General features: G+C 36.4%; 1 protein-coding gene across 1 annotated transcript; it reads right to left on the bottom strand.

Moving 5' to 3' along the window:
• Positions 1-15,455: 15,455 nt before the first annotated feature.
• On the bottom strand, positions 15,456-22,908 carry LOC125236894 (leukocyte surface antigen CD53-like). The gene is made up of 3 exons (XM_048143811.1): positions 22,854-22,908; positions 22,170-22,213; positions 15,456-16,585 (listed from the first exon to the last, which is right to left on the bottom strand). The coding sequence occupies exons 1-3, from the start codon at positions 22,906-22,908 to the stop codon at positions 15,836-15,838; spliced, it is 849 nt and encodes a 282-aa protein (XP_047999768.1). The 3' UTR covers positions 15,456-15,835.
• Positions 22,909-24,299: the final 1,391 nt, after the last annotated feature.

The following is a 24,299-nucleotide window of genomic DNA, read 5'->3' on the forward strand; positions in this document are numbered from 1 at the left end:
CCACAGTGATTTTACCGCAATTGTGTTAATTGTTATAATTTTAAAATAGGTCGTATTTTTTTGAGAATTGCAGGTAATGAAGCGGTATATGGAAAAATTCGATTTATACCGAGATTTTTTACTTTACCGTTTTAAATATTATCAGATATTATCTAAATTAAAGTTAAGGTACCTACGAGTATAAGCACTTGGGTGCTTAGCCGAATGGCACAAACGCTCACGAAACGAAACGCTCGTAGATATCTATCTCTATCGCTCATGCGTATTGGCGCGACAGAGACAGACTACCTTTCGCGGCGTTTCGTTTTTGTTTCGCGTCGCAGAAATGCCATTCGGCTACGGCACCTGATATCATGGAGAAAATTGCATGTTCTAAAGAAAAATTTACTCCCAAATTTAATTAATGTTGATTTAAGACGATACGGTAGGGGTCGATTCTCCATACAAACGCTCTCGACTATTTCCTCCCTGGTTTTTGAAGATAGAGCAGTGATTTTTTCAACACAGATTGTTATTATTTTTATCTGTGTCGCACCGTTTCGATTTTTTTTATATTCTGCTTTTTAAAGACTCTAGAGCCAATCAAAAATTTCTAAAAACGGCCTTTTTCATTGTGGCGCAAAAAAGGTGTGATACTCAAGATTGGTAACAATTAACCAAAAAGCCTAAACGGTCCCACATAGATTATTTCATTGTTATTCAGATTCTCAAATTTCGTTCCGATTGATTAAGTTTTGAAGGAGGAAAGAGTCGAGAGCGGAACCTCGATTTTAAAGATTTTTTTGAAATATCTTTTGACTGAGTTGTTCTTAATGGACAATTTTATTTCGATAAATCTAGTTAATAACACTTGTACATTTAACTAAAATTCCCAAGTTGAAAGGGGGGCTCCTTTCCATTTTAGCATTTTCGCTACCGTATCCTCTTAACGGCTCAGCCACGACATTGGTCTAAGCGCGACAGCGGTGAGCGGCAGCCATACATTGGAGCGAGACACAGCGATGGGACTTTTCATTCGTACGTATGGCTGCCGCTCACCGCTGTCGCGCTTAGACCAATGTCGTGGCTGAGCCGTAAGACTGAAAATGTACAATATACGATTTTCTTTTTCGAATTTGCATCGTTAGTACAGGGTGCGTAGCCGAATGACACAAGACGCTCACGAAACGCTCACGGAACGAAACGCTCGTAGCTATCTATCTCTATCGATCTTGCGTATTGGCGCGACAGAGCCAGACTACCTTTCGCGGCGTTTCGTTTTCGTTTCGCGTCGCAGAAATGCCATTCGGCTACGGCACCTGTGCCTAACTAGCTCTAAATACCCCGATGCTGGTTTTATAATATGACCATTTTGCGCGTGACCTCTCATTAAAGTCATTGCAGGTTGGTCCGTGTATTTGCTCTTGAGCTGAGCGAGTCTTTAATGCAATAAGGCAGTCTGACCAAATAAGAAAACTCTTCGTGCTTAGGTAGGCTAACTACAAAGGTGTATGTGCACTAGGTACCTACTAACTTTTTTTTATTATTATAAATGGGCTTGCTCTTGGCCACAGACTTGTCAAAGGCTAAGACGTGGCCTACGATGGAGTGAGCTCGCCCAGAAGATGCCTGTTCACCCTAGATTTGAACTATTATGTACTTACCTGATGATTTGATGATTTCTGTGCCTGTCGCTTTTATATAATCGTTTGACAATTTCGTATGACATTGACATCAAACCAAACGTTAATATAACAAGGTATAGAAACCATAACTGGATGCTGATAAGCAACAATGTGTCAACCCACACGCCAACCATTTTGAGAAAATGGCGTCTAAAGATTTTTTCTCATTTTTTTGTGTTTCTCTTTAAAAAAAATGTTTTTATATAGATTGTTGTGTTTTTCAGCTATAATACGTTCAGTAGTAGTGATTATTGTAGCTTAATTTCAAAACAAACTTCAATTTGACGAAATAATGCCCTTTTCTTTTATTGCGAATTGTTCGACGACGTCAAACTTTTTCAAGACTGTGTTATGATACTTAACCCACTTTTGCTAATTGTTTAAAAATATCTATGAGTCTTAAATAAACATGTTAAAGCACATAAATTGTTGTTGTAAAATACTCTACCTATGCATATTTTTAACTTTATAAGTGTTAAGTAACATATCAGTCATGGTCACTTATGTTATTAGGTATGTAGGAATCAATACATTATTTATTAATCAAACCTTTTAATGATTTTTCTACTCCCGAACTGTTATATTCGTCATTTACAGGATTATGCGTATCGAAAAAACTGAAAACGCATTGTTTGGTTCTGTAATCATGGCACCGCATTGCATTAACGACACTGCGTGCGTGCGCGGGAAGGCTTTGGGCAGCTGAGCTGACAGTGCAAACCTTTGCAATACAGGAAACAGTGTGAATTTCGCGAGAATTATTTAAAAAAAACTATTAAAAACTAAGTGCATGGTCTTTGTAAAAGTATTGTATGCAATGGTGTTTAACTGACTCCAAAATACTCGTGGAAAGTACGCCACTCATATTTCTTGACCTCCTTTAAACACCTGTTGAATAAAATACTATAAATTAACTATTAGAGTAGTGATCATTTCTAGACACATATTTAAATTATCTGTGCTTTTTCAACAAAAAATCGTTACAAAAACCAAATAATCATCTTTAAAAAAAATAAACTACTTATCTAAAATATACAACAAAATATTTTTTTACGCTAAGAAATAGACTAAGTCATTTAAATTATGAATAACTCATGACTTGTACAAGAACAAAACATAAAATATCTTTAAAAAAATAATAAACTACCATTCAGTAAGTATTCAAAAATCAAACAATATTTTTATGCATTCATTAACACGTCTTAATGTAATTAGTAATTATAAAAAAATAGTAGCTTATATTAGATTTTTATATAAACACGTACTTGTAAAAAATGTTTGCAAATTATAATAACGAATATGTATATTCATGACTTAAAATGTTCAATTTCGTACTGAATTTACCATTCATGTGCAAAAATATACTAATGGACTAAGTCATAACTTATTCAAACATAAATTAATATGAACATATATTATTTTACAATATAGTGTCATGGTACTTACACCAAAAACGAACAATTTATGACCCGAATATAATTTAACAATAATGACTTATGTTTTATAACACGGGTCGTAGCATAAAACAACGAATAAAATATCATTTTGCAATAATCATTCAAGTCTCATAGTGGGTAACTATGTCATTTTTTGCGTTTTGCAAGAATGAGTCAAGTGTAAAAAAATCGTTGAGTCAACCCTCATAACACATTATTGTAATTTAAATATGTCTTCTGCCAATTACTATAATAAGTTAAGGTTCTTGACACATTAATGCAAAACAGGCAACACACGATAAAGGATTTGTGTTAACCTATTTTTTTACTTTTGGGATAGTAAAAATTTTCAAAATGAAAAGGTCATTTTTGCAAATAGAAGTTTAAAAATCCAGCTATAACATGGCATTAAAATCTCATTTTTTTAGTTTTTGTGGGTTGACACATTATTGCTTATCACCATCCAACTTATTTGAGCATTTCTTTTTTTTTTGCCATTTTTATGAAGTGTGATATTTTTGAAAAAAAAATGCTATTTCTACTTAGAATTACTAGCTTTTTCAATCAAAAATTGTCCCATACGATTTTTTCTTATTTTATTACCATTTTCCGTACATGTTGTATGGGGTAACAAAAGAGGAAAGTAACAAAAATGTATGGAAATTCTGGGACACTTTTTGTCTCCCAGTGAGATTGAAAGTACTCGTGATTCTGAGTACAATTGACCTAAAATTTCCTAAAAAAATCAAATTTTTTTTATTGGCAAAAAAAAAAGAAATGCTCATTTATGCCTGACTGTACATAATTAACAAATATGGACGGCTTTACCTACCTAAGCAGTTGGAATTGCAATCTACATTAACTTTATATCACATCGCAAATCTAAACATAACTATTAGGTCTGTCATTGATGCACTGTGATGACATTGACCAGATGAGCTCACAGAGCATGACAGTAGGACAGTACGTAACTTGCAACTTGACTATTCTCGGCCACTCGACCGTGAATGGTTTAGTCGAGTAAATCGCTCAATGAAACGAACTCGTAATAAGGGCCCATGATGTAATAGTTATTTATGTGACCAGTGCATAATGAGAGGCATTATAATCATGAGGGGTCACTATCAAGTTTATCTTATCGCTAAACGACTATTTCGGCTAGATGTCAGAAAATGTAAATATACAGTCAGCATAAAGTCAATTCAGCTGGGATGACTTGAAAGTAGAATACTCAATCAGCAAAAAGTTAATTTAACTGGATGGCTAAGACTTAGAATGAATGAGTAGCCAAACGTCTGGAAATATACATAGTCCGTATGATTAGCATATCAAAAAAGTCAAAAGTGAAATTAGTTAATTGACGTCAACACAGAACGATACAGTAGCAAAATGTCCGGAAATATAATGTGTCATGGACGTCATGGTTTATAATAAATATGTAACAGTTCTTATTAACAGTGCGAGAAGGTTTGAATTCTCAAGGCACTTAAGCATTTTAAAACCAGACGTTTTGCTAACGGGTCGTTTGGCGTTTATTCTTTTTAGCAATAAAAACATTAAACAATCCAGACTTTTTGCTCCTCGACTGTTTAGCGTTCATGTCTGTTTTGTAATACAGACATTCGAAGATGAAGATGTTTTGCAGTTAGATCATTTTAAATTGTTACGTTTTAAGATCCAGACGTTTTGCTAAAGACGCATTTAGCATTCATGTCTACGTAGCCACAAAGACATAACACAATCCAGATATGTCAGCTATATAGTCTTTTAGCGATAAGGTAAATTTAATAGTGACCCATCATGAGTGAGGTTTTATGAAACTAGCCAAAAGGCGAGTTTCATAATAAGATCACAAGAGTGTGTTAATGCCTAAATTATGCACAGTTGCATACATGACTTTATCTACATCAATAGTATATTACGATACTAGTTCAAATAACCTAACCACAAAATTTAAATTTTGAAAAACTCCCGACCGCGACATAGTGGACCGATGAAACATGGCTAAGAATAAGAACACGGAAGTCTAAGTCAGCTTTCAAACAAAAAAAAAATCTAAATAGGTTCATCCGTTCGGGAACTACGATGCCACAGACAGACACACACGCACAGACAGACAGACACGTCAAACTTATAACACCCCGTCGTTTTTGCGTCGGGGGTTAAAAAGGAAGTTCGAAACGAGTGGCGATATATTGAAATGCGACCGAAGGGAGTGATTTAAATCGACACGAGTCTCGAATTTCTTTTTCGCACGTGTATCGTGCGACGTTAGTACAGATGGGCCTCTGGATTTTCGACCAGACATAAAATGAACCATTTTGCAGACTAGTGCGGGCAATTCATATGTGTGAATTTTGTACTTATTTATGATGTATAAAATATAGAATCGAGGGCACTGATTTAGACTAGGTGTCTAGCCATGCCTTGGCATAATAATCTATGAGAAGTCAAAGCGTGTTCAGGGCTCCGGACCTCATCATCCTCCTTGCGTTATCCCGGCATTTGCCACGGCTCATGGGAGCCTGGAGTCCGCATTGACAACTAATCACAAGATTTGGCATAGGCAGTTTTACGAAAGCGACTGCCATCTGACCTTCCAACCCGAAGGGTAAACTGGACCTTATTGGAATTTATCCGGTTTCCTCACGTTGTTTTCCTCCACCGAAAAGCGACTGGCAAATATCAAAATATGACATTTCGCACACAATTTCCGAAAAACTCATTGGTGCGAACCGAGGTTCGAACCCGCGACCTCCGGAACGAAAGTCACACGTACTTACCGCTGGGCTACCAGCGCTTTTTTGTTCAGTATAAGAGAGATAATGTTATGCGTGTATGAAAAATACTCAATATGTATACTAAATAAATGTTTCTACGTTCAAAAACACAATTAACCTCAAATTAATACCCACACAAATACCACGGTAGTAACACAACCATACTAAATAAACAGTACTTTTTGTAGGTTAATTATACCAGTTAGCAGCGAACAAGGGCAACCCAAAAACATACATATTTATCACTCATTATGACACAAAAGACAACTATTTAGCAAAATAATAACTATCTCTTTCTAACAAGAGTGTAAGAAAGGGAAAGATGATTGCAAGTTCTAAGACAGTCAAAAGAACATTGAACCAAAAATGACCTGCTAATAGAATTTGCATCTTAAGTTTTGGTTAAAGAGTTGAAATTGGAAGTTGATAAAGATGGAAAAGGATATGAACATTAAAAGTGATTATGACACTGTTGTTCAAGATGCAAGGTCATTGACCTTTGTTATTCATATGTTGTCACTATTGTGTAAACTAGGTGTTTTGTTTGAAGAAATATGATGTGGATTATTAAAGATTATGTGAGTAATCATCATCATCATCATTGGCCACAATTTTAATCGTAGATATGAGATATATCCCATCAATACAGGTTTCCTGAAAAGAACAGCATCAAAATTAAATACGAAATGGGGAAAACCATACTCGCAAATAATGTTTTCGCTGAAGGTAAAGGTCCAAATTTCCCTTATTCGAGCAGTCTCAATAAGAGTGAGAGGCACCCTGAGACTTATAAGGGCCTTCGAATGTGAGGACGGAGCAGGGATTCTGTACTAAAGAAGGATTCCGAAGAAACAGCCTTAGCGAGAATAAGATGTACAATTGTACATCACATTACAAGATGAACCGAAAGGCATTGTGGGCTTCAACCTTCTATGCTATTTTCGGATAATCACTGAATTTATATGCTCTTTGTACAGTACCTACATAATAATAATTATATGAAATACACATACAGAATCAGAAATGAGGATATTCGCCAACGCACGAAAGTTACCGACATCGCTAAGAGGATTGCGCAACTCAAGTGAGAATGGGCCGGTCATATTTGTCGCAGGGATAACGATCGATGGGGTCGGCAAGTATTGCTGTGGAGACCAAGACTGGGAAGCCGAGGTGACGGGAAACCACGAGCCAGATGGTCTGACGATATCAAAAAGACGGCAGGGCCGACCTGGCACAGAACCGCCGCTTACAGAACAGAATGGAAATCCATGAAAGAGGCATATGTTCAGCAGTGGACGCAAATATGCTGAGAATAAGAAGAAGAAGAATAATTATATGTAATAAATATGAATATCTACTATCATCATTGGCCACAGCATCTTTCCAGATGATAGTTGCAGCACTTGCAGCGACCAAGTAGGAGGTAGGTATTCTGAGTTTAGGCAGTCTACAGCGTACATCGGTTGTGAAGGCTGTACAAGCCAATGGCGGATCGGCATTTTCTGCCGCATCGATCACAAATGTGCCTTGACTCCTGGGGCGGTCCAGCAGCTCTACGGAGACGCTTTTGCTTGAGTTGGTCCAGCCAAAGCTCGTCATGCTTTACCATAACGACAAAAGCAATGGTAAATGGTAAATGGTAAGCAAATGACAAAGCATGGTAAGTAATAGAACATTACGATACAAGTGCGGAAAAACGAGGGGTGATAAATTAACACACGACCAAAAGGAGTGTTTTAAATCGACACTGTATCGTATCACGTTTTTCAGTACAGATGGCCCTCTGAAGTTTCGAGCAGGCCCCGTAGCCGAATGGCATTTCTCCGACGCCAAACGAAAGCGATACGCCGCTGGCTCTGTCGCGCCAATACGCAAGCGCGATAGAGATAGATATCTACTAGCGCTTCGTTTCGTGAGCGTTTCGTGAGCGATTGTGCCATTCGGCTAGCCACCCTGACAAGAAATAAACCACTTCTCGCACTAGTGCTTAAAAAAACACTAAATCTTATACTTTTAAACGAGCAATTCTTGTATATTTATTTATTTATTTATTTATATATTTATTTACACTGACGATCTCGGAAACCGCTCTAACGATTTCGCTGAAATTTGTTATGTGGGGGTTTTTGGGGGTGAAAAATCGGTCTAACTTATCCTTAGGTCCCGGAAAACGCGAATTTTCGAGTTTTCATGCGTTTTCTTCGCGCGCCATCTCGTGTGCAGTAGTTGTACTGTTAAGACAGAATTCTTTCGGTCGATGTAAGTACTATTTATTGCAAACACTAGATGGCGACACAGGTCAAGGCTAAAACGAATAGAAAAATACACTATTTGAGTTTTTGTGGCGAAATGCGCGCCATCTCGTGTGGAGTAGTTGTATTGTTAAGGCTGAGAATTCTTTCGCTCGATGTAGGTACTATTCATTTTTGAACTAGATAGCGACACATGTCAAGGATACGAAACAGAACCGAGCGAAGCTCGGTCGCCCAGATATTAAATAATAAGAAATAGTAGATTACGATACATGTGCGAAAAAAAGGAAGTCCGAAACGAGTGGCGATAAATTAAAATACGGTCGAAGGGAGTGTACAATAACAACAACAAATTAGAAGATATAATTGATATTTTCAATTATTTTGACCATTAAAAACACAATGCTTTATAATACATACATGTAAATACGTAGAAATCATTGTACTTTCGGGTTACCTCAAACTTCTTAGAATAAATGATTCATTGTATGAGATGAAGTCAATGTGTTATGATACACTGTTAATAATTAGACACATAGTGTTATTTTAAACGTCAAACAGAAGTTATCATGTACATATATTATACTTAGAAATTACGTTATGATATTTTCAATACATAGGTATGGTGTTTATTTCCACACTAGTTCGCAAAGTAATACATTTTTGTCAGCCGGCGTAGCCAAAATGACAATCGTTGACGCTAGACGCCGACCGAAACGCAGTCTGGCTCTGTCGCGCCAATACGAGAGAGCGAGAGAGATAGGATATCGTAAGCGATTGTATGTTGGCTAGGTGTAGCCAACCAATTGGAATCCTAGGCCACTCTACAACCATGTCAAAATGACAAGCAGTAACAGATTTCTTACAATCTGATTTATTGACAACCGGTCTGGCTCAGTCGGTAGTGACCCTGCCTGCTAAGCAGCGGTCCTGGGTTCGAATCCCGGTGAGGGCATTTATTTGTGTGATGAGCGCAGATATTTGTTCCTGAGTCATGGATGTTTTCTATGTATATAAGTATGTATTTATCTATTTAAGTATGTATATCGTCGCTTAGCACCCATAGTACAAACTTTGCTTAGTTTGGGGCTAAGTTGATCTGTGTAAGGTGTCCCCAATATTTATTTTATTTATATCGTCACTATGACATATTGTTCCGGAGCTGTAAATTCACATTTTTGACACATGACAGCGTCCACAAAACGTAAACTGGCGCGACCTAATGAAATTTTAAATAAAATCCTGTAATAATATTTCAAAAAATCAAGTACTTAAACAATATATCGCTTACTTTAAACAAAATCTAGCACATGTTACATTTTTGCGGTTCTTCGTTAGTGAGTATTTTACGATATTAATTTATCATTTTTAAACTAGTGTTGTGGCAGTCTGTCACTTCGATTCAAATGACATTTCAGTAACTTGATAGAAATCGTATATTTGTTTTCCCCTCACTAGCTCGGAAACACGTGTTTTGTCCTTTAATACCAGCGGGTAAAAACGCATTTTATCCACTAGTGGGTAAAGTAATTTGATCTTGAATAAAGTCAAATTAACTGCTTTAAAATTGATAAAAGTAGGTAAATGTAGTAATAAAGATGATTTACCACCTGAGAAACTACTGGAAGCAGTGATAAACGCATTTTTTGCGTTGTAGTTTCCTCGCTATAGTGAGGGGAAAAGTTTTGTGTTACACTCGGGTGCAAATGTATTTTACTTCTCGTGTGTTAAAAAACTCGCAAGTTCAGGATTCTATTCTCGGACCACTCGCTTCGCTCGTGGTTCAACTATAGAGTCCTTTCACTTGCTCGTTTTTCAATTCCACACTCGGCGTTAAAATACAACTTTGCCCCCTTGTATAACAAATAACTATTAAGCGCCTCCTTGTACATGGGACCTAATCGATTCAACCAATTCGTAAATAATCGATTTGGCAAACGATACGTCTTTAGCTACATCGCAACATACTTCAAAACAAATGTGTCAAAAATGTGAACTTACAGCTCAGGCACAATAGTGTCCAATTGGTTGACTGTACCTTTTGTACTTTTACCACACTTAAGTAGTAAAATGATATACACCTACTGTAGTTATTACGTAAAAATGTCTTTCAACGTCCCTAAGACAACCATGCCAAATTTAACATACCATGCTTTATCTGAGCCATTCTAACCATTCTTACAAAACATACGTCTGTTAAGATGGCATGTATGTAATACTAATAATATATGCTATTGTGTATCATAGCTACTTGTGTCCACTATTTTCCCACGGACGCGGTATGGACAGTAAAACAATAGAATAAGAAATATGCTACTAGTTATAAGTGTTATAACACAAAGAAAACTTTATGTTATCTTTTATATGTCTTAGATCTTTGAGATATGGTTCAGTTTCAGTCATATATTTGTATCTTGTGTTCAACTTGTATATCTCGGATATACTTATCGGAGCAGACCAGATGTTCAGAAATAACTAAAGATGCCTGTATTGTGAAAGTGAAGTACGTGTTCAGACATTATTGAGCATAATATTATATATATTATGATGGCGAATGTAAAGCCAGGAACAAATTATGGGACGTGTCACACGGGCGCAGCTGACGACCGCGACTGGTAAATCCACGTACAAGTAACGTGAGTCACGACTTCATTCAGTTTATTTGAACTACAGCTCCAAATGAAAGGATCTTAGATCGGGCAAGTAACACTTATTTAGAGATAAGTAGATTATCACTTGAGCTTGCGTCGTGAATAAATGGAACATGCCATAAAATCGTGACTCATGTTACTCTTGCCGCTGATTGGCCCAGATGATGTCCGGACGTCCGTGCGCTCGCGGCCACCACGGCTTACGTCCGATAGTTTGCACAATTCAGTGTACATATATTCATTATCTAGATCGCGGCAGTGGACGGCGTCCGCCGGACGCGTCCCATAATGTGTTCCTGGCTTAAGCGTAAAAATTATAACAGTTATTGAAGGAATACTTAGTTTTGAATTAGTTGCGTAAGAAAATGGCTAAGAATTAAATGAGTTATCCGTCGTTGTTGCGGTTGTTATTGTATGTTTATTTGTTTAAGAGGAAAACTTGTGTTCGTATTTGTAAATGACGAATGTAAATCTGATGACAATTCAATAATAATATTATTATGATGACATGGTGGCGGTGCCGTGTGGTGACGGGTTAAGCATTTCACCACTTCTTTCTTCCCGTGGGTGTCGTAGAAGTCGACTGTGGGATATGGGTTAAATTGTGGCGTAGGCGAGCGGCTGGTAACCTATCACTGCAATGTCACAATTTGGATTTCTTTCAGCCCCCTTTTGCCAAGAGTAGCACTGAAACTTAGTAGTTCATGTGCTCTGGACCTTTATGGGATACAGGCGTGATTATATGTATGTATGTATGTATGATGACATGGAGCTGGGTATGCAGCCAAATTGCACAAAACGCTTAAACGATAATATCATTATCTAATTATCTATCTCCATCGCTCTTCCGTATTGGCGCGACAGAGACAGACTGCGTTTTGATCGGCGTCTAGCGTCAACGATCGTCATTCGGCTAGTTCTGGCCCCGTAGCCAAATAGCATTTCTTCGCGAAACGAAAACGAAACGCCGCGAAAGGTAGTCTGGCTCTGTCGCGCCAATACGCAAGAAGATGTCTGTTGTTATTTTTCTTGTAACGTTTTCACTTTCTTAACTGTTTGACCACGTTCTTGTATGTGATTTGTATTTCTTCTGTCTGTTACCCTCCGTGAATCTTTCTCACTTGATGGTCTCATCGGAAGATCAGCGCTGGCAGTCACCAGCAACACGCTGAGATGAGGCCATTTCGTGGCACTTCATCTTGTTGTTATTATGTGTATTTTGTCTTGCCTGTGTTCACTAATAAATGTTTATTCTATTCTATTCTATTCAAGAGCGATAGAAAAATATATCTACGATGGTTGCGTTTCGTGAGCGTTTGTTCCATTCGGCTATGTACCCTGACAAGGAATGTACAAACATTTCTTGTCAGTTAGAAACTTCAAAGAGTCGGAAAAAGTGCAAAGAGGGAATTCGTAACTCTCTTTTTTCCGCACTTGTATTATAACGTACTATTGTCACCTCAATTGTTTTCTATCGTCGTTTACTCTTGAACTTTTATGACATAACCCTATTAATCCATTAAATTTCATGGCCACGGTTGACGGAACCCAGACGGTCCACTTACCAAATTGAGTATCAACAAGTATCAATGGTTTGATCGAGTCTTAACAATTGTTCTTTAACTGCTAAATTACTGGCAATTAAATGAAGGTTGGGGCGAACTAATTCTTACTGGTATATAGTTAAAAATATCAAGAAAGGAATCCTAATAAAACCGGCCAAGAGCGTGTCGGGCCACGCTCAGTATAGGGTTCCGTAGTTTTCCATATTTTTCTCAAAAACTACTGAACCTATCAAGTTCAAAACAATTTTCCTAGAAATTCTTTATAAAGTTCTATTTTTGTGATTTTTTTCATATTTTTAAAACATATGGTTCAAAAGTTAGAGGGGGGGGGGCACACATTTTGTTTCTTTAGGAGCGATTATTTACGAAAATATTAATATTATCAAAAAACAATTAGAGTAAACCCTTATTCATTTTTAAATGCCTATCCAACAATATTGTTGTACACGTTGGGGTTAGAATGAGAAAAAAAAACAGTCCTCACTTTACATTGTTTGTTTTTTTTTTACCCTAACAAAACATTTTTTTTCACTTTTTACCACTTTGTCGGCGTGATTGATATACATATTGGTACCAAATTCCAGCTTTCTAGTGCTAACGATCACTGAGATTATCCGCGGACGGACGGACGGACGGACGAACAGACATGGCGAAACTATAAGGGTTCCTAGTTGTCTACGGAACCCTAAAAAGAGGAATAGGAATAATAACATTAAATGGCGAAATCATGTCTTTGTCTGTTTGGCACTTCGCTTTACCAGTTGAACGATTTGACTATAATATATTTTGGACATTCTTCCGAAAATTTTGGATTTGACTTCGGTGGCATCATTTTTACGTGAATCCTACATAAGTTAAATTATGTAAAATTTTGATAATTTAAGTAAAAGTCTCGAATTTCTACCACAAACGAAGAAAACTCACGATGCTCTTACATGATTCAAGTAAAAATGCTGCCACTGAGATTCCAAGATTTTGAAACGGTTTTGGATTTCCCCCACCACCAAATCGGTTAGGTTAGAGTAATTATTATTTCGGAAACGGAAACGATCAAATAAAATGATGAAGAGATGAAAATTACAATGAAATAATTACACACAGATAAAGTCTTCTTCTAATAATTTTATTTATTACTACTAAGAGGTACGATATACGTTTCTATCCATTTTAATTGTGTTAAATAACAATATTATCTAATTTTCATTCATTTGATTTGCATAAATAATATTTGGGCCACAATGTGATGAATGAGGATTTAAACTTATTAAAGGAGAAAATTGTAAATAAAAAGAATGTTATTTTTAGTTTATGTTTTATTTAAATATTGCAGTTCTGGGTTTTCTCTTAAAAATATGCATAATTATTTACATAACAGTGAAACTGACCACATGTTATATAATAATTCATATAACAATACTTGTATATTTTTGTAATAATATGACAAGAGAACATCTAGACGTTAATCAATAATTAAATTGTACGTTTTATGTATTTATGTATTATTAACATAATAATTATATACTTTGAAAATAATTATAATGAGTATTTGTACAAAAATATTATATTTTATGAACGTTTGCCTTTAATAATTTTTCAATTATTATTTTGACATATCCTGACAAGTAAATAAATGCTTCTTAAACATTTATTATCTATATTATTATATACTAATATTAATCACCGTAATATCACGTAAACTACATCACTAACTTACAATGTAATATTCACATTCCTTTCAGTACAATATCGACAAAAAAAATGAAAAAAATAATTGTCTACATACTTATAATTATATTGTTTGAAACAGGTATTGTACTGAATGGCATGTGATCTGTTAACTTTGTATAAAATATAACAAAAACCTTTTGTATGTATAATAATGGCATAATGACTGTACAATTGTTCATTTGTTTGACCTCTACAAAGGTACAAGTACAATAAACAAACTAACAAATTTATCTATTATGTCTATTAAAAGTTTCTTCCTCACATATTACGACCTTGATTAAATTTAATACTGTTATATTTATATATCTATATGTATGTTTAAACCAAACAACAATATGTACTTTGCTTTTACACTTAAATATTTTTGTGAGACCAATTATTTTCAATACAGAGATTTTGAAATGACACAAGTATAATTTACGAATGGACAATGACTCCTTAAGGATCGCGGTGGCCTTGCGATTGGGGTGTAAGGTGTGCGAGGCGCATCGGTGCGTTTGCGGGGTCATGGTTGAGGAAGACGGTCACCATGGTCTCAGCTGCTTGAAGTGCGCGGGACGTTTCTCGAGGCATCATGCTATCAATGATGCAATCCGCCGGGCTTTGGTGGCGGCCAACGTTCCTTGCGTTTTGGAACCTCCAGGGTTGTGCCGCACGGATGGAAAGAGGCCTGACGGTCTGACATTGGTTCCATGGCAGAAGGGTCGCTGTCTCTTATGGGACGCGACGTGTGTCAGCACGTTTGCGCCGTCCCACTTGAACCTTACGGTTAGGTCTGCAGGGTCAGCCGCGGAGTATGCGGCCAAAATGAAGCATGCCAAATACTCTGCCCTGGAACCAATGTACGACTTTGTGCCAGTCGCAGTCGAAACTGCGGGACCTTGGGCTCTGGAGGCGAAGGAGTTCATAAGGGATTTGGGCCGGCGGCTAAGGGACAAGGGATGTGACCCTCGGTCCGGATCGTACCTGGTCCAACAGATCTCATTGGCTATTCAGCGTGGTAACGCTGCCGGTGTGATGGGGACATTTGAACCGGGTACGATTCGGGACGGTTTCATTTAGCTTAAAGTTATTATTTTATGTGTGACGAAGCCTGTTGCGGATATCATCATTGGTTTGTTTGACGAAGCATGTTGTTGATTTGGATTTGTGGCCACATGACGAAGCCTGCGTTGCGGATGAATTTTCGCATGGGAGTAGTGTTAAGTACTGTTTTATTTTAAGGTTGGATGTGTTCTTTGTCTTGTTTGTGTTCACGAATAAATACTGTGGTAAAAGTAACTCAATGACTGTTTGGGCTAGGTATACAAATGCTAAGAGACAAATTTGTGTCGTTTCCTAAAATAAAGTCTCACGTTGACGCTTATCATTAATTTACGAATTCACAATGTTTGTTCACAACATTTAGTTTAAGAATTAAAATTATCTTTGAATAAATGAATGATTTATCTTTCAAATGACACTATTATACATAAGTAAAAACTACATCATATGTTTATTCTTTGGTTATCTCACCATTCGCGTTTTAAATAATAAATATTAAGCATTCACGCACACACTCACCCACAGACACAATGCATTCAAACTATTTAAATCAGTGAACATTGAGAAAATATTGCAACTAACCTTTGAACATACAATTTCACCTCAACTAACAAACGCTGAAACTTCTTGAAAGTTTTCAAAATAAAACTTGAGAAGTTCCACCCGAACGGCGGGACATTAAAGCTTGACTCTCTTCACACAACACAACACTTTACAAAAGTCCTTTCTTCGTCTCAATGTCCGTCGCTTCATACACTGCTGGTTTTTTCTTTAACCCTATCGATAAAGCTAAAGTCGCTACTAAACTTAGGATTCCAAAAAAGGCAGCGACCACTGCCGTCGCTGCTAAAACTCTTAAGAACAATCTACTGTAAGAAACTACAACTTTCACACAACCGTGCCTATCTGTAGCTTCCTTAGAAGTGAATTCACACCTCTGGTTTGAATCTTCAGGATATCCGCAGCAGGTTTTTGGTAAAACCGTCACTCCGTGAGGTCTGTAACTTGATGAGCCTTCAGCACCACAGCATTCTAACCAGCTCTCAATCTTTGAAAACATTTCCTGGTGGTTTGGACTCGTTTTAGCTTCGGAGAATCCATCAGTTAAAGCGTCTGTTAAGTACACATCTGTTTCTTCATTGTCTCCATATTTCAAGGTTAAGGCCGCACTGGTGATAAGCACTATTAAGGTGATGATGATGAAGATCGACTGCATAATAGTGAATCCTTTATTGTCCTTGGCGGCAGTACAGCAGCCGCAACAGCTGACGAAGATCACGAAGATTCCAGCCAAGCAGGCAACGACGGGGATGATTTGAGGCCAGTACAAGCTGAAGTCTAGTTTGTAGTGATGGGTGTTCCTCAAGGCGGTGAATTGTGCCACATATATACAAAATGTGACGCCGCCGAGGAATAACGCGAGCCCGAATAGGGCGTAAAGCAGGTTGAGTATGCAAAGGATTACTTTACGCATTTTGGCGTTTGTTCAATGTTCACGGGACTAGTTTGTTTGGTGCCGGACAATATAATGGCGTGTATAGCAATTGTCTCGATTTATAAGCGGGCCGGTTTCCTGCGTGAATCAGCGATGACGACAATTGGTCCACTCAATGGGTCTGACAGCGGGCAATACTTTCAGATGAACTAGTCTTACATTAATTACGACTTGATTCTGATTTTAATATTACGTACCTTTCGTACAAAAAATCCTTCTTTTTACACTGATAGATCCGATTCATATCACATTTTGATCCAATTTTTTTTTAATTTGAATTACACCACTTTTGTTTTTTTTTTGTAGGTACTTACTCAGAACCATGAGCTGATATAATGCTCAAAGGACATTTTTTTTCCTGAAAATATTTTCTCATAGGTGTAACCAAAGGTTGTAACTCAACGAAAAAAGAAATAAGTAGTATAAAAATTCCATTCCAAAAATCTAAGTTATCATCATCATCAACAACAAATAAAAAATCAGCCCATCTAAGACTTATTTTTGACGTATCTTAAAATTAGAATCAGTCCGTTATTTTGTTGAAATGCTATTGATAGTTCTGTTTAAATTGAAAGAGTAAGACCTAATTGTGCCTATTTTTAGAGCGCTTGATGAAAACCGCCTGTTTCAATTAACTACTAAAGTGTTTCCTGATAGAAATATTGAAGTTTTCTTTTGCAATTACTTTCAAGAGTGAAGTTTTTTGTTGATTATAGAAGCTAGCAATTTTATTTTTTTCCTAATTTCCTTTCTAAATATAAACGTATTTTTGCAATAATGAGCCAAAGCTAACGGCTATTATTTATTGTAAAATTATTTCAGTATAGTAACTGCGCAATTTATTATTATAAAATGTATATGTATTCATGTCACAGTTTCGTTTTCTTTCAATCCCTTATTTGCCAAGAGTGGCACTGAAGCTTGAGTAGTTTCATGTGCTCTGCCTACCCCTTCATGGGATACAGGTGTGATTGTATGTATGTATGTATGTATGTATGTATATGTATAAAGGTACCTACTATAAATGCTTTCTTAGGTTACTATGTCGTTACGTCATAAATTTTGAATGTCTTCTGCAACAATGAGTTATTTTATTTTCTTAATTACTTCAAAAAATATAGACCCATAAAGCGTCAAATTTATATTTCAGTACAGCGTACTAGTGCGAGAAGTGGTTCATTATATGTCAGGTCGAAACTTTGGAGGGCTATCTGTACTGAAAAACGTCGTACGATACACGTGCGAAAAGGAAAGTCGTAACTCGTGTCGGTGTAAAAACTCCCTTTGGTTAATTTATCGGCATTCGTTTCTACCTTCATTTTTACGCACTTCTATCGTAGTGTAAATACTATTATAGCTTTAACCTCAAAATGCCAATGAAATCTGAATAACTCTAGTTAAATAATCATTACCAAATGCATGCATTCGTATAGCGGAAATCAAAATGGCAATGACTAGGTTTGAAATTTGAAACCAGCTCAGTGTAACAATAGGTATGGAAATAGTATCTAGTAACTATCCGGCTATATCAAGGACAAAATATATGCATGTAATTAGAAATTGAGGTAACTGGTGACCGAAGAACTGGCGACTTCCTCGCACAACGTATCAGCATTGCGATACAGCGAGGAAATGTCGCCAGTATCCTTGGTACAATGCCTCAAGGGCCTAGTTTAGACATTAGCTAGCTTTTAAGTTTAGTCTTAGTTTCTTATATTATTACGTAAATATGTTCATGTAAAGTATTAGAAATGCGTTGATAAATATTTAATTTTGTTGTGTACCTAATGTAGGTATTCGATATTCACGTCATAAGATTGATATGATTATGATATTACACTTTAGTCAATGTCTTTAACGAAGTTTTGTATCCTGTTGTTACATTTTCAACATAAGAAGCTTATGGTACAGCGGGGCAAATTTCGACGGGGGGGGGGGGGGGGGGGGGGGGGGCAATTGTAACTATTTAATAATGCAAACATTGTAAAACATGAAAAAAATGGATGTTACATTTGTCCCCCAGTCGAGATTTGCCCCGCTTTACCTTATGTGATTTTGATTGGTATCTAAATCCAAATGATTAAACTCAGTGTAGTTATTTTTAATGAAAAAGCATTCTCCAGCTTCCAAATCTAACCTAAACCTGAAAAAATCCGGTACACACGAGGATTTTTCGTGAATCATTTGTTTACTAGTCGAGATGTCGCACGCGCACTTTAGTTTACCAACACGGTTGACGCGTTTACATGTGTGTATGACGTATATAACTACTTCTTACGTCTACATACTTTTAATAAAACAAGTAAAACATTAATTTAAAGGTAGTTTCCCTTTGCAATTTTATTATGCCAGGCTTAGCCACATTATGTACGACGGGACCCATAAATTTTGTTTTCAACCCCCGACGCAAAAACGACGGGGTGTTATAAGTTTGACGTGTCTGTCTGTCAGTTTGTCTATTATTTCTGTTTACAACTTGTCTGTCTGTGACGTGACATCGTGCATCGTGGCTCTCAAACGGATGAAACGATTTAGATTTAGTTTATTTTTGTTTGAAAGGTGAATTAGTCGGGAGTGCGCCATATTGATGAAAATCAGTCCATGTCTTGGGTTTTTAAAGAATTTAAATTCAGTTTGGTTTTAAATTATTAATAATAATCCAATGTGGCGACGGGTTAAGAATTTCCCCACCCCCTTTCCTCCCGTAGGTGTCGTAGAAGTCCACTGTGGGATATGGGTTTCAATTGTGCTGTGAACTATAGACTAACAACCTGTCACTGTATTACAATTTCGTTTTCTCTCAACCCCTTGCCAAGAGTGGCGCTGAATCTTACAATCTCATGTGGTCTGCCTACCCCGTTTGGGAATACAGGCGTGACATTTGTATGTATTAATATTAAATGCCTAGTGAGGTACTGTTGAATGATTTAATAAAAACAATGAAAACCGTTACCAGAGGAAGTAAACTGTTATAATATTTCAAGGAAAATATGATTCAGTAAAACATCTTATTTGTTTGTAATAATTAATGTCGTAATTATATTCAGTATTAATTACTGTTTATTTTATGAATATTTAAAAGGAATTAAATCATAATGGACTACTATTAACATAAGGCTTTTTAGAAATGAAATTATGCACTGAGGAGTGCAAGCGTACTTGGTTCAAAGTAGTGTACTCATGGACTCAATTTTTCTCGTTAATTTGTAAAAATAAATGGTTTGAATGAATTTGAGTAAATTTAAACATTAGAAAAAATGCTTCAAAGAGTATTTTCTTGTAGATTTGCAATGGTTATGTTTTGTCCAAAACAACCTTTAAAGTGACATAGTTGATAGGAGGTAGGGCATAGCGAATGTTATTCCGCTTTGTGTGGTAGGGCACAGCACCGGATATCATCTCGCTCGAATCTAGAGCAGAGCTCAACTAGGGAAGTACCTCCGCCTTACAGAAAACCGCAGACAAATAGCACTAGACCCTACTCATAGTGTTGTGTTCCTGCCGGTGAGTAAGGCTGCCAGAGCTCAACGAGGATGCGGTGTGCTGGTGACGGAAGGACCTACATACGGAACTAATTTGTTCCGTCTAATTGTCCTTTGAGTCGTCGGCAACCCGAACCCTCCTTGGAACTTGTAGACTCCTTTTTGCTGTGTGTGTACTTAACACAGCAAAAAGGAGTGTACCTACGTGTCTAACGGGTTGGCAACGGCAACACGCATGTGACACTCCTTGAGTTACAGGTGTCCATAGGTTACGGTGACCGCTTTCCATCAGGCGGACCGTATGCTTCTTTGCCACCACGTAGTTTATAAAAAAAAACATACTAAAGTTGACTAACAACAACTGACTATGCGTAGGTACTACTCATGTAATACTACCTACTTATACAACTGAAACACATGAATGACAGAGCGTAAAACTTGATGAATGAACGGGACTTTCCAATGTGTTGCTCCAGTAGTAAGTTGCTACTTGTAACAGATACGTGTAAATAAAAGACTACCTCAATACAAAGAAGTGAAAACGTTCTTATGGTTCCGATCTACAATTTCTACAAATAGCTTTAGCCACAGTAAAGATCAAAATGAAACCTGCTTGTATTAAAATAGTTATTTGTTTTACAAGGGGTCAAAGTTGTTGTTTAACCGCACGTGCCAATATTGATACCCGAGCAAGCGAAAGATTCCAATATTGAACCGCGAGCGTAGCGAGCTTCTCACCACACCAACACGAACAAAATACTGACTATAAAACATGAAACTAAATTAAATTTATCAATTTATATATATTTATGATTCAAAATCATCATTTATAGGTACATTCTACCAGCCAGCTCAAGATGTCAAGTTAAAATTTGTATGAAATTATTTTGCACTCTTGTGGATAATATGCAATTTTGCTATCTGTTTTCGAATAGCAAAGTAAGTCTTTACCACTTGGTGTGGTGAAAATTAAATTGTTTGACTGTAGGTGCAGGTACGTTTCTCTCATCATTATATATCACGTACATAATGATACATGTTTGAAAAATAGGAAAGCGAACCTAGCAAATTTTGGACATACATATTAGTTATCGCATTCCTACGGTAAAGTAGGACCATAATTATGATCTGTACTATTACGATACAAATGCGAAAAAGAAAACCGTATATTGTACATTTTCAGTAGGTACAGCTTAGTTGTACATTACATCAAATACAATTATTTTTTCTAAGAAACTAGCGTCTTAACTCTTGCGGTTATCAAGTTATTAAAAAAATAAAGATAATTGCTGAACGCGTGTCAGCCTTTACCAATTCCTAATGTTATTTATTTTGACATGTGCTATCAATCACTTGACACTAACTTGAATGTTATTCTTAAGGGTACACTAATAAATTCATTTATTATCTATGAAAATTATGAAAAAAATTTTTGCGAATTTAACTAAAAGTGATATACAGTGATATACAGGGTGGTTCCTGATAATGAACTTAACGACGTGTCGAATTTAACGGAAAACAAAAAACACGGTGTATACTACTTCGCGCGGTAATGCCAAATTTAATCTCCAGTCTATGTTTCTGTAGTCTCTAAGTAGGTAGGTGTTTCTGTAGTCTTTCCGATTTTGAATGAATGTACATCGGTAGTAATTTAAACATTCCTGTGGTTTCATGTTTGAAACAACTGTCGCAAGTAAAGTACTTAATTGAGACAAAATGTTTGTTGTGACGTGTGTTGAAATAACGTGTTTAAAATAGTCATATTACTTGTGCTTACCTACTTACAGTAATCTTAGGGAAAGTGACTGTGCCTGCTGCTACATTGAACGCAGATTTTGCATTTACCAGGATAATTAATATGGTCAGACAATAAATATAATAGCTTTTACAATGATTGTTAAAAAACAATGGTTTGTGTTGGTTGTACTAATAATAATCAATAATCGTACTTAGAAATGTAATGACTACTTAGGTACTCTCGATCTAAACGAATGTTATCTTAATAAAATTGTGAATGAACTATGAGTCATCTTAAACCTCGCAGCCTCTCAATGATGTCACGCGATAAAGTATTTGAACATTGATGACAAAGTATTTGAACATTGATGACCATCTTATTAAAATAGCAACATTTGTAAGAAATAATTTCGCAAGTGTAATTAATAATTATATTTAGGTTAAAAAGCACAGTAAGATTATTGTGAAATGAAACATGTAAACGATATCTATAGGGTTAAAAATAAGGGTAGAAAGTTTAATCTACGTCAACTTTGTTTTCAATAATTTGTGTGAACTCTTAGCTTTGTAGGTATTTAATTTGTCTGTTCTAAAAGTTAAAAGATCTTAGAATATCTTGTTAGTATGCAGATTACCCTTACAAAATAATTATTTATCTCTTAAAATCGTGAATGAATGAATGAGTTGCACTATTTCAGCGGGGCCGTTTATTTTTAGTCTATTTTATGGTTATTTTGTTTCGCTAAAACTACAAAATTTATTTAAAATAGGTAGTTCAATAATTATATGGCATTAAAACTCAAAAATTCTACAAAAAAACCACGAACCCGAAAATACTATAGAACCTCTTTCTTCTAAAGAAAGGTAAAGAAATATAAGTATTTATTAATGTTTGATAACGGTGATTAAGATACTACTAGCAAAATAAAACACACTCATTTATCTCAAAACCATGAATGAAGCATGAATCATACTACGCACTACGCAGCCTCCGCGCATGCGCGTAAGTGACTCACGCCGTTCTTGGAACCAAATCGGAGTTTCTTGGAGACCGTTATTATATACCGTCATGGTCTTATACTTCCTAGGGTGACACATGAGATGAGATGAGATGACTGGTCTGTGAGCATTCACATGATCATCATTATCATATCAGATTTTTATAGACCGAACAATTCAGTATTCTAAGTTCACTTGTCTTGGTGCAGGTCATATTATATTTCGAGTTTGTTGATCGAAAGATGACATTTTCAGAATTTGGGACCACACAATTAGCGTAAGCTGTTAACAAAAACTAACTCATGTCAGTTTTATGACGATAATTACCGAAGGTTAACCCACCATCGGAATTTGACAGATGGCAGCCCACTACATACATACATACATACAATCACGTCTGTATCCCATAAAGGGGTAGGCAGAGCACACGAAACTACCAAAGATTCAGTGCCACTAACCACCCACCCACCCTGACCTGCTGACCCCTGACCCTACCCCCACCCTGAGTTAAGTAGTTGGTGGGCTTAAATGGTGTCTAAGTTTACAATACATACATACATACATACAATCACGCCTGTATCCCATGAAGGGGTAGGCAGAGCACATGAAACTACTCAAGTTTCAGTGCCACTCTTGGCAAATAAGGGGTTGACAGAAAACGAAACTGTGACATTGCAGTGACAGGTTGCCAGCCTCTCGCCTACGCCACAATTTAACCCATATCCCATAGTCGCCTTCTACGACACCCACGGGAAGAAAGGGGGTGGTGAAATTCTTAACCTGTCACCACACGGGCTTACAATATATATATATATATATATATATATAATTATAATTTATTAGTTTAAGATTTTTGCATGTACATTATGTACCTATTTCTAATTTAATTTTTGTAGTATACTTCTTAATTTGTTGAATAAACAATATTTACTTTTCCGAAATATTGAATATATTGATGATTATGATTAAACGTCTGCGGCAGGAAATTCTTTAAACGGCGCAGTGACTATTGAGGTCCAAGGTCGTAGGCGTTGAATATTTCGACCAATGCCACGGCCATAAAAGTTCATTAACGAATCTATTGGCCTACCGCAGCAAAATTAAATTTTAGGGTTCCGTACATAAGATAACTGGCTTATATATTTTAGATAATAATATAATATGTTTAAGTTATGGCACTCAAGGTCTATTACTACATCATGTATTTTCACATTATTGTTTGTATGACAGTTTGTTGCCCAAATAAATTAAAAAAAAATTAAATTTTGAAAAAAAACCCCGACCGCGACATAGTGGATCGATTTTCATAAAACATGGCTAAGAACACTCCCGACTAACTCAGCTTTCAAACAAAAAAAAACTAAATCTAAATCGGTTAATCCGTTCGGGAGCTACGATGCCACAGACAGACACACACACAGACAGACAGACAAACAGACAGGCACGTCAAACTTATAACACCC

This window comes from Leguminivora glycinivorella, chromosome 20 (genome assembly GCF_023078275.1).
Source record: "Leguminivora glycinivorella isolate SPB_JAAS2020 chromosome 20, LegGlyc_1.1, whole genome shotgun sequence".
Taxonomy (NCBI): Eukaryota; Metazoa; Arthropoda; class Insecta; order Lepidoptera; family Tortricidae; genus Leguminivora; species Leguminivora glycinivorella.

Bases quoted from the DNA above. Each gene is read 5' to 3' on its own strand.
- LOC125236894 (XM_048143811.1), bottom strand. From the start codon at position 22,908: ATGACGGTATATAATAACGGTCTCCAAGAAACTCCGATTTGGTTCCAA. The intron at 22,214-22,853 runs GTGAGTCACTTA...TATTTTAATAAG, and splicing joins GATTTGGTTCCAAGAACGGC to ATGGTCATCAATGTTCAAAT. The intron at 16,586-22,169 runs TTTATCGCGTGA...ATGCGTAAAGTA, and splicing joins TGTCATCAATGTTCAAATAC to ATCCTTTGCATACTCAACCT.